General features: G+C 29.7%; 2 protein-coding genes across 2 annotated transcripts; one reads left to right on the forward strand and one right to left on the reverse strand.

Moving 5' to 3' along the window:
- Positions 1-341: 341 nt before the first annotated feature.
- LOC113373716 lies at positions 342-3,691 on the reverse strand. Its single transcript, XM_026613993.1, has 11 exons — positions 3,650-3,691; positions 3,125-3,255; positions 2,828-3,054; positions 2,528-2,622; positions 1,777-1,885; positions 1,588-1,709; positions 1,393-1,480; positions 1,170-1,306; positions 744-889; positions 531-669; positions 342-458 (listed from the first exon to the last, which is right to left on the reverse strand). The coding sequence occupies exons 1-11, from the start codon at positions 3,689-3,691 to the stop codon at positions 342-344; spliced, it is 1,353 nt and encodes a 450-aa protein (XP_026469778.1).
- A 5,572-nt stretch (positions 3,692-9,263) lies between these two features.
- LOC113373717 lies at positions 9,264-17,150 on the forward strand. Its single transcript, XM_026613994.1, has 6 exons — positions 9,264-9,410; positions 11,767-12,076; positions 14,316-14,506; positions 14,808-14,877; positions 14,957-15,119; positions 16,811-17,150. The coding sequence occupies exons 1-6, from the start codon at positions 9,264-9,266 to the stop codon at positions 17,148-17,150; spliced, it is 1,221 nt and encodes a 406-aa protein (XP_026469779.1).
- Positions 17,151-18,509: the final 1,359 nt, after the last annotated feature.

The raw sequence follows: 18,509 nt of genomic DNA on the forward strand, positions 1-18,509 counted from the left end.
GAGGATAATATAAAATTAAGCAAAATATATATGCGAGCTCATTATACAAAATGTATATGCTAACATAATTTCTATTAATAAAGAAATTGCGAAAAGTATATTTGCCTTGACCATTTAAATCGATTTTTTATTATGTTAAATGTTTTCTCAACAACTTCTTAGAAAGCTTGTGATATACACCTTAACTACACTCGGAATCTTGGTATCAAAATCGTATTGAGAAAGTGTTTCTATTAAAGATCGAATTTGTTGATGTCTTCAATGATGAGGAAAAAAGTGTTTACAGTTTAAACAAAAATAGATGTAAATAATGTTGATTAGTTTGTCTGATGATCGTGAGGCTATTTCTGTGGGCAAATAAAAACATCATTTACATGAAATAATTTAAGTTTGTTTGATAAGTTTTCCCATACTACATTTTTCTCATCAATAAAGTAAATATTTATTTTCGCTGTCAACTACAATATTAGAAATATAATTATTAGATTTTATTTCACTATATAATTTGTGGAAACTTCTGACATTTTTACGCATGAATTGTCATAGCCACTAAAATAATGTTCATTGGGACACTTCATATGCATAGCATTAAATTTTCCTGCGTTTTTGAAACATAAGTAATATGAATTTCTATCCAATTTGTCCGGAAATCTACCCTCCGAAGCGCAACTACAAACAATAAGTTGAGTGAATTTTCAGACGATTTTATAATTTTTTTTCAAGACTAAAATGAGATAAGTTACCTGAAAGTATCAAATGCGCTAGTTTTGGATTGTATATCTTCTAAATTGATGCTTTGCCTCCGCTTCCGAATTTTTTCCCTTCGAATCTCGTTCTTTCTTTTCTGCGTACTTGAACATATTCTTCTTAATGGATCAAAAGACGTATTCTGTAAAAGATTATGTTCAATTTTTTCAAGTATTACAGTTTAATTTTGTAAAATGCTGATCCAATTAATTAAAATCGAGTTTCACACACAATATATATCGTCGATAGATCGATGCATTACAGGGTCATTACCTGTTTTGAAAATTATATAGATTATGAATTTCGAGTCTCCAACTATATTAATCAAATAAAACTACATTCGGTTTTTACCCGAAACAACATCCAAATCCATACAAAAAAAACTTTATTTCATAAATCCACTTATAACTTATTTGCTTTACCGGCGGACAAATCATTCTTGTAGTATAGTACCCCGGTGATCCTCGCATCTTGCGGCATATATAAAACACAGTTTCATCATATGGATCTGGCATTTCTCCAGATTCAGTGCATGTAAATGAATTATCATCATAAATAGCTAAAAACATATTATTCATGAGAAAAATATTACTGCGAAATATGTTTAAAGTAGTTAATAGATAACATTTTTCAATTTAACAGTACTTGAATCGGCCCTAGGTTTATTTGCTTGTGATTTTTCTTGATCCAGTTCCTGTGATTCACTAACCAATTTGCGAGCTTTCTCGAGAACCTTTGATAAAATCAAAATAAAATTTGATATATTATCATGAATATTGTTAGTTAGCACTTGCACAAAGATAATAGTTTTTGTTATTATATTATAAATATTTATTTTACCTCACGGTATGAATTCGAAGAATCTTTTGGGACATTATAATCATAGACATCTCGTTTATTTTTATTTAATTGTTCTTCACTATAGTGTTCTTCGTCATCATTTTCTAATATTGCACTGTCTTCTAAATATAAAGTATCCATGAGGTGCATACTCTATATATTATTACAGTTATAGTTAAATATTCTTACTTGATTTCCCATTAGCAGCTACATGTTCTTTACGTTTTGCTGTACTTTCATCAAGAATTGTACCTTTTAATACGCAATTGTGATACTTTTGTATAAATGTCCTTCCTGTCTGTAAAAATAATAAAAAAAGTTTATATAATGAGCACTTTTTTTGTCAGTCAAAATTTAAATTTTATAATACAAAATTATTGAGGTTTATGCAAAATAAAAATTAAACCTAAATACAAAAATATAAATGTAAAGAATATTAACAAAACATTGAAATAATAATCTTTCGAGTAGGTAATGCTTCTAATGAGCACATTTAATCATAAAATATCTTTGTTATGAATATTAAAAATTGTGTTCTTTTTCTATTGGCTTTACTCAAACTTTCCAAAAATCTATGCAGATAATTTGCAAACAAGGTCAATTAATTGCAACAAATATTATATATTAACGGATATTAAATATTGATTATATGTATATTGTACTAGTATAAAATCTTTCTCTAGACTTATTTAATTTCATGAGGTTTATTTTAGACACTATACATATAAAAATAAAATCTCAAAATATAACTGGTAATATAACTAGGTATTATAATAACTTAATTTTTTATGACTAGAATTTGTACTACTTCCAATATTCAAAATTTCAGAAATCTTGTTTTCACATAAGAGTTTATGCTGTTTACATTTACTGATTAGTTTATGATGTTATATAATATTAAAATATCATTATTTATAAATATAAAAGATATTATATTTACATCACAATATTTATGTTGGGCAAATAAACCGCTTCCATCGGCACGTGGTTCGCATTCATAATACGCTTTGCAGTTGGCTGGGTCAGCAAAAAGACCTGTGAAAATATATTTATTTGTACGAGACATGTTAAATACAATGGACCAATATCGGCAACATCAAATTTACCTTTTTATTTAAAAAAAATAATGAAAGTGTTTTGCGGTTTAAATTAAGATGCCCATAACGACTTTTCTGTTCTATAGTGAAGTGAAATTTTAAAACATAGTCATTTATAATTATAAAACTAAATTAATTCGTACCTGGCACAATGCAATCGAATATCGGTGCGGTTGTTTCTGGTGGAAAGTCAGTTGTGCCAGTTGTGATGCCGATATTTAAGTCAGACAAAATGGAATCTCGTATAGTGGTGCAGATAGTTGTGGTTGCATATAGATCCAAATCCATATCAAAATCATCCTGAAGTGCAGCATTTGATGACATCGGTTTCATTGAACTAATGGCTGAGCCATTGTGACGCCGCATATTTCTTAAATAATAGGTAAATGTTATATATTCCTTGCAATAACTTTATATACTATACTCACAGTATTTAGTACCTTGATTGTTTTGTGCTCCTTATGTATTGATAATTTGAAGAACAATCGTTTTTCGTATCGGTTACGACCTCAGTCGTAGTTCCACAGCATTCTTCTACCATTTCTTCAGGTTCAGCTTTGTCATCGTAATTCTATAAGGTAAATGATGACATATTAATTATATTTATCTAATTTACGTTATTGCAATCACAAGGAATGAAAACTAATTTTTTTGAAATCTATATTTTTCAAGAGCACCTGATCATTTTTATCAATGTATGCATGCAATGTATCTTTAACATTTTGGATTACTCTGAACCAATGTAGTTAATTCAAAAAAAAAATCTTTGTTGAAGTAGAATGCATCTGGAATATTATACATATTTGCTATAGAAATTAATAAAAATACTTTCAAATTACTGGGCTAAGTTTAACAAGAATAAATATAAAAATTAAATATCAGGATGCGTATCGGTAATCGAAAATTTGTGAATTAGGCAAAATATAGATTGCAAATTTAATTAATCGATTTTTATCAAATTATACATTCATAGATTTATGCTTATCCCTCAAGTTTACATTGTCCATAATCCAGAAACAAATTTTGTATTTAGTATTTTTTCAGCCAGTCTATCGGGAACAGTTGGACATGGAAACATTGTAGGAGTTTATGCCATAAATATAATCACTTTTAGAAATATTTTATTTGTTTTAATGATCTGTTTTATATGTGTATAAACCGCGATTGTGTTTTTTTTGTGGAAGTTATTAATAAGCATGATTGTGATTCATGTTTTAATGAAATCAAAGAACTATAGAAGATTCGAATAAAAGCTTATAAATGCGTAAATAAATCGACGAAATGTTACGTGAAAATGAAGGTTGAAACAGCTAATAATAAAGTAATTACTAAGTGTATAATATATAATAAAGTAAACTTCACAGAAAATTCTGGAAAAAATAGGACTATTATTTTTTAGTGATGTATTAATTTTAGCATTAGTAACATTACTTCGGTCGTATCAGCTTCTGTTTGGCAATCTCTTTTCAATGCTGATTGCAGACATTCAGTTGTTGTGAGATCCAAATCAATGGGAGAACAAAAAACTGGATTATTTTCATCACATACAGTCAAACTTGGGCAATGATGCTCTAACTCTGGTGGTTCAGTATTCCCGTACTCGTCGGGAGAGTAGCAAAGCTGAAGATGAACAATTGAAGTATGCAATTCAATAAATAATATATATATATATATATATATATATATAATTATTATTAAATTTCGGAAATTAAATTTATAATATATTATTTATAATTTATTTTTTATTATTTATATAAAATCTAGAATACTTAATAAATTATAACAAAAAATTTAACTTAACTATGGATACGGAGACACAAAAAGCATATTTATTTTGCAATGTGATATCAGTAAAAACAATTAACCAATTAAAAATAACAGCTGCAAATTTGTAAATAACAGCCATATTTATTGCTTAATCTACTTATTTAATTTTTTCTTTGTTTGAAGTTACCGTGAAATCGAAAAAAAAAATATCTTGTCCAATCTCATAAGCGCAAACTTGCGAAAGATTAAATTAACTATTGGGCATTATTGACGGAAAATTGCGAGCTGATTTAGTTGAAACGGAAATTGTTAAAAAATATAAACAAATTATAATCGGGAAAATAAAAAATGGGGAGTCAGTGCTTAGAAAATGGCACGTTTATTCCGAGAAATTGAATTGTAACTTTTGTTTTTGTTGCAAATGTTTCGCATCTGATGAACTTTGAATGTTGAAGATATGCGTGGTTAGGGTTATGGAAATGGAACAAATATGAGAAATGAAAGCAAAATTTACTTTGGAACGAAAATCTTAAGGCATTTTTTATACCTTGTGGTATCCATACTCTAAATTTAATAATTATTAACTATGCAGAAATAATACATATCAAATATAATTAGCTTTTTTTCAATATAGTACAAGAAATGTGTAATTTCTTTGCATTTTTACTGATTTTTTGACAATACTTCTAAAATACGTTAAAAGTTTAACTTTAAAACAACAATCTGATACTCTGAATATGACGGGAAAGTAAAGATGAATACAATTCGGCTCTTACGATATCAATAAATAAAAGTTTACGACGCAATTTTGAATATTGTAAATAATGAGAATTTTTTTTTTTGGGGCTTTAGCCCAAATATTAATATTGCACAAATGTAAAAAATATTGAAAATTTAAAAATATTTGATTATAATCAACCCGCGAATCGTCTAGATTTTCTAAATAAATTCAAAATCAATGTATTTTATTTGCTTATGCATTATATCTGTGTGTACTAAATTCAGAATAATAAAAAAATATTTTTAATTATAATTAATTTTAATGATAAACTGTTAAAACAACTAATATTAATAAGGGGAGGGGGGCGCTAGAAAAAAAGTTGCATGCGGGCGCTAAGGACTCCAGGACCGGCCCTGTATATAATATATATATATATTTATATATATGTATATATATATATATATATCATATTTAACTTAAGATTTTGAAATTTATCACAAAGGCTAAATTCAAATTTTCTGTTATAATACCGTATACTTTGTTCATAATCTTTTGTTCTTAGTGCTGAGAAGATTTTTAGATTACATAAGAGTATTAGAACGGTACTTTTCGGTTTTGTATATATATATATATTCGTGTATACAAATATATATAAATTATTTTCAATTTACCTGGTACGAGTCGTTTGTTACGCAGCGAAATCCTAGAGCACCACAATGTTGAGGAACAGATGTATACAAAGAGCACTGGGTGGTAAGTTCCACTTGCATCAAGGAAGCAGTAAAATCATTCAGCGTTGTTATTATTAAAATCTATAATCAAAATTTGAAATCATACTTGTGAGTGCATTAAGGAAATAGTTATTTCATCGTTGAGGAGCGTTTTTCTTGCACCAGTTTTGCCTGGTGCCAAACCTGTATTGCTCAAAGTTATAGTAAATTTCAATCATTTATTTATTTTAATTATAATAATAATAATATCAAATAATTATATATTAAAAATGAAAAAGGTGAATGATTAATGCCTGAAGGCCAACTATCATAAAATCTGCAAGTATATACAAATAGCAATTATATTTATAGGCAATTTTCGTAGTACGTAGCTCTGTTCTGTAGTGGGTTTAACACCTCTGTGACAGTTTGATCGACCTACAGTTTAATTTCTAGTGTCGCAAATATTTGAGAAAAACATGATTTTAAAAATATAAGATACTACTATTTCTATGGTGTAATTGATATCTCAAATATTTTTTTTAATATTAATTTATGAAACTTACAATTGTTGGTAGTGACCAAAAGTATTGCATGTTTTTTTATGTCTCTTAGCATTGGTTCAAAATATATAAGTTTGTGATTTTTTGTGATCTAATAACTTCAAATTAATAAAAAAATATATATATCTTTACAAAAACTATAGAAAATATTATTAAAACGACATTGACACTTTGTCAATGCTTTTGTTTTTCAGAAACTCATAAAACAAATTTGATATTATTTGGTAGAAATTTGTAGGCGTTTTTCGGATTTGTTATTTATTGATACACAATTTGTACATTAATGAGAAATTAATTACTTTCATTATCATTATAATAACACGAATAAGCTTTGCTTATATAAATATTTTTTATCTAAAAATTTTTGTCCAAAGGATACGGCAACAAAACTTCATAAAACATGTTTTTAACTTCCCGTAGGGCAAGTTATAATAATCGCAAAAAAATCGAAAATAAAAATTTTTATATATCTTTACGTTTCAAAGATTTCTGAGTATTCTGGCAAACCTTAGAAAAAATGGATGTATGTGTTTGTGTGTGTATATGTGTGTGTGTGCGGATACAAATTTTCGTCGACGATTTCGGGAACACCGATCAACTGATTTGAATAATTCAAAAAACATTTGATTCGTATTGATAAGGAGACGTGCTGATTAGTTTTTGGCGAAGGTAGGCCTAGCCGTTCCGAAGATACGGGGCAAAAAGTGCCAAAAATGTTAACTCAGTTTTTAGGAGAACGGAGCGTCCGATTTTAATACACCGATCAACTGATTTGAATAATTCAAAAAACATTTGATTCGTATTGATAAGGAGACGTGCTGATTAGTTTTTGGCGAAGGTAGGCCTAGCCGTTCCGAAGATACGGGGCAAAAAGTGCCAAAAATGTTAACTCAGTTTTTAGGAGAACGGAGCGTCCGATTTTAATAATTCAAAAAACGTTTTACTTATATTGACAAGATAAATAATTTATCAAATTTTATGAAGGCAGGTCTAGCGGTTTCAGAGATCTAATGAAAAAAGTAAAAAAAATGCCATTTGGCGGTCAAAAATGATCATTAGACATATGCACATCAAATTATCAGATATTTTATAGAGATTTTAACAATAAGTATAAATTTTGTTTACATTCCCATGGGTTCCGTACCAATGTTCATCCGTTTGACTGCAACGCGGCGCTTACGCGCTTTGACATTTCGTCTCTATGCAGTTAAAGCAGTACGATTGCTTTGAAAAAAAGTTCAGAATTTCCAAAATATGTCAAAATGAAGAAAACATTTTTTTCCCAATATATTTTTTTTTTCAAAAAAAGTAATTTTTTGTCAAATTTTAGTATCTCAAAAATCTAATTTTTTCGAAGTAATTTTTTTCAAAAATGTCAATCGTTTTTAAAAAAATAATAATTTTTGGTACGGGAAGTTCCAGCAATTTGCCTTAAGGCACGATGCCATACGCCACACTAGTTAAAAATTTTTCGAAATGCCAAAAAACGTCTTGCCAGAGCTCTTACTATTCAGTCTACGGAATATCACGACCGAATCCGAATGCCACGTGCGGAATTCTGTCTGCATTTTAGGGGGTGTTAGTAACCCAGTACGAAAGTGAGAATAAATGTGTTAAAACTACCCTGTTAGAAATTCAAAATTGTGATAAAAACGTGAATGCTATCAAAAGCAATCTAGTGGAATATGAATGTGGACCAAATCAGTTAACTTTGAGGTGATTATATCGTTTTTCTTTCAAACTGCAACATATTACAGTGAGCTATCATGTTTTACTGGTGGCGGCGTCGGATCAATACTCACCCTAGTATTTCATTGCTTTATCCACGCGCGCACAACTGACAACTATGCTCTAATAATTGCTTTAAAACAAATATCCCGACATAATAATAATAATATTTCCATTAATATTCATTTTACTAAATTTTCTTCTTTGAATAAATACTTTAATTTCTTGAGATCAATACATTTCTCATTAAGGGGCGAAAACATTTTTGCGGGAAAAACATGTACGCATATAATAGCTATATTTTCACATACTAGTAGGTGCTCTTCTATGTTTATTATATATATATATATATATATATATATATATATATCTCGATATTGTTTTCTGCAGCCCCCAAACCAACCGGTTAAATCCGATGGTTCTGCGGCTTTATTAATTTTATCGATGCAAGATTTATATGTTCATTAGTCAACACAGCAGAATTTATAAATGTGTCTACTAAATGTCGAAAATTTTACTTTTTTCTATCAGCATTTTAAAACTATACATAAATATAAAATGACCAAAGTGAACTATCTGCTTTTTCAACAAGAATGATTCAATTAAGCAAATGTAAATTTTACTTATCTGCTACATATGATAGTAGTGAATATATCGTTAACATTAGTAAACTATCTATTTTAAAAGACAGAGATAGTGATGATCCTTCATATATACAATGACTAATAAATGAATATATTATTTGTTGATTTTTTAAAGGTAATCGCGCTCTGCGTACTCTCTTTAATACCATGGCCCGGACCAAGTGTGTTCAAAATCTCATGCCCAAGAGATAACGCTCGACTTGTCAGAAAAATTGTTCAGAATAAATGGATACCTATATTAGACAAATACCAGGTAAGCGATCACTTTATTATTTTAAAAAGAATTCATTTAATTAAACTTAATTGCATTTTTTAATCTAATGAAAAAAATCTATAAGAGCTTGCAATGTATTATATTAGGTATGAAATTCCGTTATTGTATTTATTTACGATTGAGAATTTTATTATTTTAGGTGAAATTTCCACTAGAATGTCCATTTCATCCAATGAGGGACATTTTTGGTCCCCAGCAAGCGGCCAAACAGCAGCACAGGCCTTCCCAATGGACGTGCGGATTTTGCGGAAAAAGCTTTTTCGAAGAACGGCATTTGGATTTGCATTTTGACAACAGACATAAGAATGAAATCAATGTGGTAAGTAAAAAATGATAAAAAATAAATTTGTATATATATATATATATATATACATATATATGCAGGTTTGAAAATGTCACCCAATAATCTATTTAATTGTACAATGTCTAACAGTTGAATCACGTCACAACAATAACACAAGGTTCATGATCAGTTAGAATCAATTATTTAAAAATAGCTCCTATAAATTAGTTAATCAATAATCTACTGTTACAAATACTTCAATGCCAGGTTCTTTGATTACTTTGTTAAGCTTCTCAAATTTAATACGTATGTTTTTACAGTACATTGATAAACAATTGCATTTTATTATATCATGAAGTGAAAGTTTGCATTATCATTATTTTTATTATTTCTGGCAGATAACTTTTTCTAAATTTTTTTAGTATTTTATTTAAGTTGCAGTTTTTACAACATGCTTCCACAAATTCGGTGCCGATATAAATGTTTATTTTTAAATATATTTAAAACTAGATGACCCGACTGATGTTGTCCTGTAATCATGTCTACAATTTTTTAATATGATATACTAACATTTACCGTTTAGTTAAAAATAATAATTATTGTTTCTTAAATTACTTTTTACGCCAAAATGCATATACATTTATAATATGAGCAATGCTGAATGTAGAACTGCTTTAAATAAAATTATAAGTCTCAATTCCCACACTACATTGGAAATTGAAGTCTTTTAAACGGTTTAACATAACCATAACCATAACATAACACTGGTACTTCATGTCGGATTAAATTAATTAAATTTATTATTATTTAAGATATCCAAAATTGCATCTTAAACTTCTCCTAATCCATATCGTGAGGGCAGTGTATGTATTCTTTACTTTCCCATTTGTTGGTATAAAGTGAGATTTTTACGAATTTTAAAAATATTGTGAAAAGATTAGTAAAAGATGCAACGGAATTATATATTAAAAAAAAACTATATTGAAAATTTAATATACGAATCTTGTGTTGGTGCCCCCTAAAGCGTGCGCTCGTATTTCTTGCATGCATCGCATTAAAGGTAGGACCGGCCCTGATTAATACTTTATTTCATATTTTAAGTGAATTAGTTTGTCATATCATATTCATATGTGTATCATTTAATCTGCCATACATATATTGTAAACAATATTATTTTAATTTCTGGCACATCTCAGCTGCTTTTTGACAATAATGATGTAGACATTTCATTTTTCTTATTCATATTCATAAATTTCTAGCAAAGTTCATAAGTAAATTGAAATTTTTGGCAGATGATAGTTTTCATTTGTTTTCAATGCAAACAATGACATGTCATTTTTTGCATTTTTTTTTCATTTATTTCTACAATATTGCACATACATCCCAGTACTTTATAATCACATACGTCCTAGAAAATTACCTTAACAAACTTCAGAAAGATTTATCAAAGTCCGAATAATCGTTTAGAAGGAGTATACAGTGAGTGCTTGTAATTTAATATGAACTTTATATAATAGCAATTAAGCTCAAATTGATTCTACGTTTTAGTTAAAAAACGTTTGTATGAGAAAAAGAAAAGGGCTGTTTTTTGGGTTTGCCCGGCAATTATTTGATTTCTTCTCGCCGTAAGAACCATCCTTGGACTTCAACAAATATTAAAAAAAATAATTGGCCAAATTGGTCCAGGCGTTGTTGAGTTATGTGCTTACCAACACATTTTGCGATTCATTTTTATATATAACTAGCCGACCCGACAGACTGTCCTGTCAAAAAAATTTGTAATGTGGCGGTGTTTTGTTCCTACCTTTTTTCCATTCTTTGCAAAAAATTATCCGGAACAGAACCGTCACCCTGGTAATAATTCGGTGTGAATTAAGAATAATTAAATGAAACACTATAAGCATTTGAAAGTAAGTAATTTTAATCATGCAAATCATAATTTATTTTCATTCATTTACATCAATGTTTTTGGCTGTCAATATAGCTCGTTAATTAATAGAAAGATATTTCTATGCTCATATAAATATATTAAAAATTAGATTATCAAAAACTACACAAAATGTCATGACATAGATCATTGTTTTTCCTACAAATTTCGTTGCCTACTCGATTAAAGAAGAAAAGGGCTGTTTTTAGGGTTTTCCCGACGATTATTTGATTTTTTCTCGCCGTAAGAACCATCCTTGGACTTCAACAAACATTTTCAAAAAAGAATTGGCCAAATTGGTCCAGGCGTTGTTGAGTTATGCGCTTACCAACACATTTTGCGATTCATTTTTATATCTAAGAAGATATACTTATTATTATATATTTTAGAAACGGTTTATGCACTTATGAAATTTGTTTTTTTATATCGATATTGTAAAATATGTCCTGTTTAATAATTTCATAGGCAGAAGACGCAGTATGCCTCGCCGATTATTGCGCGATGATGCGTTGCGAAGTGCTCGTAGCCCGCGACGCGTTAGGCGGCCCGTCGTCCGGTCAACGTGCTACGACGGACATAGAAATCTGGCGAGACGCGGGGCCTCGAGGATCCTCGCGACCTTCGGCGACGGCACTCACCGCAACCGGGCCACGGGCACTTGCTAGGCTACCGCATGGTGCAAAGGCTAATGGAAGAAATGGGCGGTACAAAAACGGGTTGCCGGGTCGAGTGGCTGTTAAAAGATGTGATAGAGACGAAGCGCCGGTCGCTGAAGGTACGAAATTTCAGAACAAGTTTAATATATAATTATATATTATATATAATATATATATTTATAAACAATCTAGTGATGTTTTACTTTAAAAAACGAATGCTGGAACTTTCCGTACTAAAAATTAAATTAAGAAAAAAATTACATTTTTTGAAAACTAAAAAAAAATGAGATTTTCGAGAATTTTGAAATTCTTGAAAAAATAACTTTTTTTCTAAATTTTGAATTTTTTTGAAAATTTCTCAGTGAATATAAATCTAAATGTAACAAATAAACATTGGTACGGAACTCATATAAGTGTAAACAAAATTTGTACTCATTGAAATCTCTATAAAAAACCTGATTTTTTTTTAATTACAATATTTGTTACAACTGTTAAATAATATAACATCTAGTAACATTAATAAACAATAACATAAATATAAATAAAATACAGTACAAAATATAGGATAGTATTTACATTAAATTGATATCCGTATTATGATGATTTAATACAAAATAAAAGCAAAGAATAACTAGTTGGTTTGGTATTTAGTCTTGAGGCAAGTTACATGAACTTCCCGATATGTGTAAATAATCGACTTAATCAAAAAAAAATGTGTAAATAATATACTTCATCAATCCTACTTTAAAAAAAAAACGATAATAATTTTAGCAAAGTTTGACGAATTTTTGAAATTAAACTACTTGTCGTAAGGCCGTAATATTTCAGTAAGTTCTATAAGACCATGATGTATATCGCCAAAAAAGTTCCATGAAAATCGGCTTAAATTTTTTTTTCAACAGTTAATTACAAGAAAACGGCTCGGTAGATTTTCACCTAAAACTAATCAGTATTATTCCCAACTAATATCTTTCGAACAGTTTTTGATTTTTTAAAATCGGTTCGGTAGGATGAGCTTAAATGTGGACGAAAATTTAACACTTTTTTTCAACAATTAATTACAAGAAAACGGCTCGGTAGATTTTCACCTAAAACTAATCAGTACCAGTCCCAACTAATATCTTTCGAACAGTTTTTGACTTTTTAAAATAGGTTCGGTAGGATGAGCTTAAATGTGGACGAAAATTTAAAACTTTTTTCAACAGTTAATTACAAGAAAACGGCTCGGTAGATTTTCACCTAAAACTAATCAGTATCATTCCCAACTAATATCTTTCGAACAGTTTTTGATTTTTTAAAATCGGTTTGGTAGGATGAGCTTAAATGTGGACAAAAAGTTTAACACTTTGTTTCAAATTGCAAAGAAACGGCTTGGCAGATCGTCACACAAAACTGACAAACGATGGTCCTCACCGAAATACATCAAATAGCTTTTAAATTTCTAAAATCGGCTCAGGCGTTTTTGAGAAAACGTCGATCAAAGGTCTAACTTTGACAAATGCCAAAAAACAATACCAATTTTTGCAAACTTTAACAAATTTTTAAAGCTGAACCAGTTGTCGTAGGGCCGTAATATTTTAGTATGATATAGAAGACTATGGTATCTACCTTCAAAAAAATAATCATAAAAATCGTCGAATTTTTTTTTTAAAAAACTTTATTACAAGAAAACGGCCCGGCCGATCTCTACCAAAAACTAATCAGCACGATTCCCAACCAATATCTTTCCAACGATTTTTGAATTTTCAAAATCGATTCACAACTGCGGGCTAAAACGTGGACGAAAGACTTTTCACTTCTCTGCTATTTACGAAGAAACGGTTTGGTCGATCGTCGCACAAAACTGACAAACAATAGTCCTCATCGAGATACATCGAATGGCTTTTAAATTTTTGAAATCGGTCCACCCGTTTTTGAGAAAACGGCGATTTATGACAAAAAATCTGTTGGTGCACACGCACACACACACACACATACTTTTTCCAAATTTGGTCTCATTCGATTTAGAATGGGTTGAAACGTCGAGAAAACATAAAATTAGCGAATCGGATTTTTTGATGAAAACATAAACTTCTCCTTCGGGAAGTTAATAATAATATAATTAATAAGTAAAATAAAATTTGTGAATAATAAAAATTATACAAAACGATAAAGTGGAATAAAAACAATAAGTGACAGATAATAAAAAATATAACAATTTGATAAATAAAAACCATTGAAACGTGAAGATATATAAAATATTCATTTTCAATTTCTTTGCGATTACTATAACTTATCATAATTATGAGGGAAGTAATTTATTAATAATCAATACAAGTTAAAATAAATTTCTTTACTTATCGATTATTATTGTTCTAGATGTCGATAATGATGACGGAGAGGTAGAAGACATAGAGGAGAATGGTGATTCCAATGCCACGGCCGCTTGCGATGAACATCTTGTGGACTCGGCGTTACCAGCTGTAGATGGATCAACAAATGATGAATTTCAACGTCTTAAGGCTGACTGTAAACCTGATGATCTGGCAAGGCTCAAGCTGCGATGTGAGGTATAAATACTTAAAATGTAAAATTATAAATCTGAAAAACATCAATTTTTGCAATATTATCAATTCGTTACAATGCTATTGAATATAATACATGACATAATTTTGTTGATTTGATTGATGTTATTGTTTTCAATTAATTAGTACAAAGCATAGGTAATTGAGAAATGTGGATTTAAAGATACATGTAAATGAGATTAAAATTCGCATTTTTATAGCTTCAATATCAATCTGATCAAAATAAACAATTTGATTTTTGCATCCTTATTAAATTTAGATTTTAAATTTTATATCAATTTTGCAGATTCTTGTCAGAGATTGTATTGCTGGTTTGTTGGTTCATCTATCTGTTCAAGACTTCACAGATATGGAAGGTATGTCTTCTTCTAAATATGATCTTACAAATAAATTTGAACTATAATTCGAATAATTTTATCTATTATTTGTTTATAGAGGAATTAAATCACGCAGTGTGTTGGTATTTGAGTTGTGACCGCTATTGGGAAGAAGGAAATCCCGAACCAAGACCTTTTCCATGGGGTTTGTTATTTGTGATGGTAATGGTATTGTCACTAGGAATATGCCTATGCTACTACATTATCTGGGTGCTATTTGAGTGAGTAATATTACTTTTTTATTTTGCTTTATTATATATATGAACAAAATGTGTGTTTGGATGAGCATCGGTAAGGATTAGAAATAAATTTCTGAAGATATTATATAATCGACTTTTTGGCCAAACATATGTGCTTAATATTATTTTTTATAATAATTCTATGAGGTAATATATTTAAATATTGAAATTTATAATTATATTGACTAAAATAACTATGCTTTCATATTTAAAACAATGTTTACGTTTCTTGTTTCATATAGTTTATATGAAACTTATAGTTTCAGCTTGCTTTTTGTAGTATTACATGCGTAATTTTGTAAACAAAAATATAAAGATGTTTTTACTGATAACATACGTAGGCTAATGCTAATGGTGACGGATGAAAATCATTTGTTCAAGGGGTTAGGGGTGCTTGGAATTTTTGAAAAATCGATTTTTATTTTTTTGCGACGATCTCAGCAATGATAATTCACTTTCAAGATGTGCAGTTCAAGATTGAATCCATAATCAGAAAGAATTAAAAGCTTCAACCAACTAGTGTAAAAAATATGCCTAGAAACCGTGAATACTAGTTCTACTATCGTACAAATTGCTGAATGCATATACATCATTATTATTGATTATGGGTATAATTGTGGGACCTAGGACCTAATTGTGGGTATAATTCCCGTTGGTATGCTGCACGTGTGAAAGTGGCAGATCAGCGCGCCAACGAAAACACTCGGGAGGCCAGAATGCTTTGTAGGCAACATCAAATGTTAATATTAGAAACTTGCACAATGACTGATGAACTATTATATGGCCCAGAAATAGATGACTCGGTTTAAGTAAATCAATAATTCGAATTTCTGTACGTAAATCCGATGTGAAACTTTAAACGCGTTTTTCTCAAAACTATGTTTTTTGAACCGGTGAAAACTGTAACTCAAAAACCGCTTAGTAAATTTTAATGAAATTTATACAGCTTTTAGAATACATAATAAACTCGGGTCTGATCGAAGAATTTTTATTTTTTCAAAAATATCAATTTTTTAAGACCAATTAACTGTTGATTTTTTACCCAAAAATCGAAATTTTTTTCTGGTGCTGCCATTTTGTTAATTTTTGCAAAAAAAAGAAAACCTTCGATCAGGCCCAGGATTATCTATTTTTAAAACTATTTTTTTATTTGATTGATTTTAGATGAATCTCTAAAGAGTTATGATGGTCATTGCCAGGACCGTTTTTTAAAACAGGGTCAACAAAAACAGCTACAACTTAATATCTAATGTTTTTTCTGAAGATTTTGTTAGTTCAAGTCAAAACATTATACAATAATACCGTATTAATATTTTTGTAATAAAACATCGCTTAATAACAAAAAAATACTGAAAATTCTCATTTTTTCGTGCCTCCAAGTACCCCTAATCGCTTAAGAAAACATTGCCGTTTATCACGTAGTTTTTCATCGAAATAAACCTTTTATGCGTCTGTATAGTTTACTGCGCTTGGTATAAATTACGATATTTTTCTCTCTTATATACACAGTATGCATTTTAAGATTTTCTGGTCATTTCGTTTGTAATATGTATGTAAGAAAAATTTACGTTTTTGGATGAATATCAAAATATTACTTTTTATAGAGATTTTATATTTTAGATACAGTTATTATATATCGTAAAATAAATTACATAATATTGTTAAATAAATAGAATTACAATTACCATATTCTTACCGAAATTACCTAGTCATGACGACCGAAGCGTGGCAAGTACGAGTGCAACGGCTACCGCCCATTCCTCGCCCTCGCACAGCGCCGCGGGACGAGCTCTTCCCGGCGAAGGCGACGGTTACGGGCAACGCGCGTTGGTCGCCCGAGACCCGTCTCTCGGGGCAGACCCAGGCGCTGCGGACATGGGCCAGAGTGAACACTACATCTACGTCACGTATCCTCCCGACTTGAAAAGGCGGCTGCTGGAAAGGTATGCCGGAGGGAAAATGGGTTTATTATTGCTTGGTGTATCGCCTGATACTGAACGACGTGCATATTGAACGCCAAAAATATTTATGCCATTTGAAAAAAAAAATGCAAAATATATTAGTGCAGTAAACGGAGAGGAAAAATAGGTATAACCTCTGAATTTTTTTACTGTGCTCCGAATTTCATGAAATTTTGGAATTAGGTTCATCTTACCCTCAAATTCAAAAGTGAAAACAATTCGGGTTGCGCCATCACCCCCCGGGGGGATGACACCCTTTCTCAATCGTGTAATTACATTTTTTCAAAATGTCGGAAATCGATAGAAGAACTAATTATAAGAAAAAAATGTCTTATAGTTTTTCAAAAAAACTAATACTTTTCAAGTTACTGGCCACTAAACATTCATATATTTTTGGCGTTTTTCTTCGTTTTTTTGCAAATATCTCCTAAAAAAAGTTTTTATAAAATCTGAATAAAATTTTCTGAAAATAGTTTGTACTAAAGTAGTGAATCTGCTGGAATCCATCAAGATGTCTATAATGAAGTGAATTCTAGATACAATGTAAATTACTTTAATTCTGGTGGAAATGGTGCTCATTAAACCATATGATTTAGAAGAAATAAACTTCGTATATGCTTCTTATTTGCATGATAGCTCATCCATTTTACATGTAAAAAACTTGTAACAGCACTCATTTTAAAGCTTATGTTGAGCACTATAAAACCCAATTTCACCGTAATACATAAAATGTAAAACCTCGACACTAGATGGCTTTAAATACAACAATTGAATCATGAACGAAATAAAAAACGACTTTGCTCTTTCAAATCTTGCATAATATTTTTCCTAGAACAATTTATGTAATACCGATTTATTCAGATTTTTATTGACATTATTTTGTTCATTACATGATTTTTGTTAAAATGTATATTTTAGGAGATATTTGCAAAAAAACGAAGAAAAACGTCAAAAATATATTAATCTTTAGTGGCCAGTAACTTGAAAAGTATTAGTTTTTTTGAAAAACTGTAAAAAACATTTTTTTCTTATAATTAGTTCTTCTATCGATTTATTTTAAAAAAATTTAATTACACAATTGAGAAGGGGTGTCACCCCCCCCCCCAGGGGTTGATGGCGCAACCCGAATTGTTTTCACTTTTGAACTTCAGGGTAAGATGAACCTAATTCCAAAATTCCATGAAATTCGGAGCAAAGTAAAAAAATTCAGACCTAAAATGCTCCATTTACTGCACTATATAAAGTGTCAAATGCGTTGATGTTGCTTTTACCCTAATTTAATAAGACGTGTAGATGACTCGTACATGAAACTGTTTGGTATTTATATCGTTATTTTGTTAGTAGTTGCTACGTTATTCGATGCTAATTCTATTTATTATATTAAGCTAGGATATCATAGTTACGATATCTT

The sequence above is a fragment of the Ctenocephalides felis genome, unplaced genomic scaffold (assembly GCF_003426905.1).
Source record: "Ctenocephalides felis isolate EL2017-DRISC unplaced genomic scaffold, ASM342690v1 CF-g0.4_SCAFFOLD_01604, whole genome shotgun sequence".
Taxonomy (NCBI): domain Eukaryota; kingdom Metazoa; phylum Arthropoda; class Insecta; order Siphonaptera; family Pulicidae; genus Ctenocephalides; species Ctenocephalides felis.

Coding starts and splice junctions, on each gene's coding strand:
- LOC113373716 (XM_026613993.1), bottom strand. CDS start 3,691: ATGGACAATGTAAACTTGAGGGATAAGCATAAATCTATGAAT. Junction 2,623..2,827: donor ATTCGATTGCATTGTGCCAG/GTACGAATTAAT, acceptor ATATTTTCACAG/GTCTTTTTGCTGACCCAGCC. Junction 1,886..2,527: donor CCCAACATAAATATTGTGAT/GTAAATATAATA, acceptor TTATTTTTACAG/ACAGGAAGGACATTTATACA.
- LOC113373717 (XM_026613994.1), top strand. CDS start 9,264: ATGAGGGACATTTTTGGTCCCCAGCAAGCGGCCAAACAGCAGCACAGG. Junction 12,077..14,315: donor CGAAGCGCCGGTCGCTGAAG/GTACGAAATTTC, acceptor TTATTGTTCTAG/ATGTCGATAATGATGACGGA. Junction 14,507..14,807: donor GGCTCAAGCTGCGATGTGAG/GTATAAATACTT, acceptor TCAATTTTGCAG/ATTCTTGTCAGAGATTGTAT.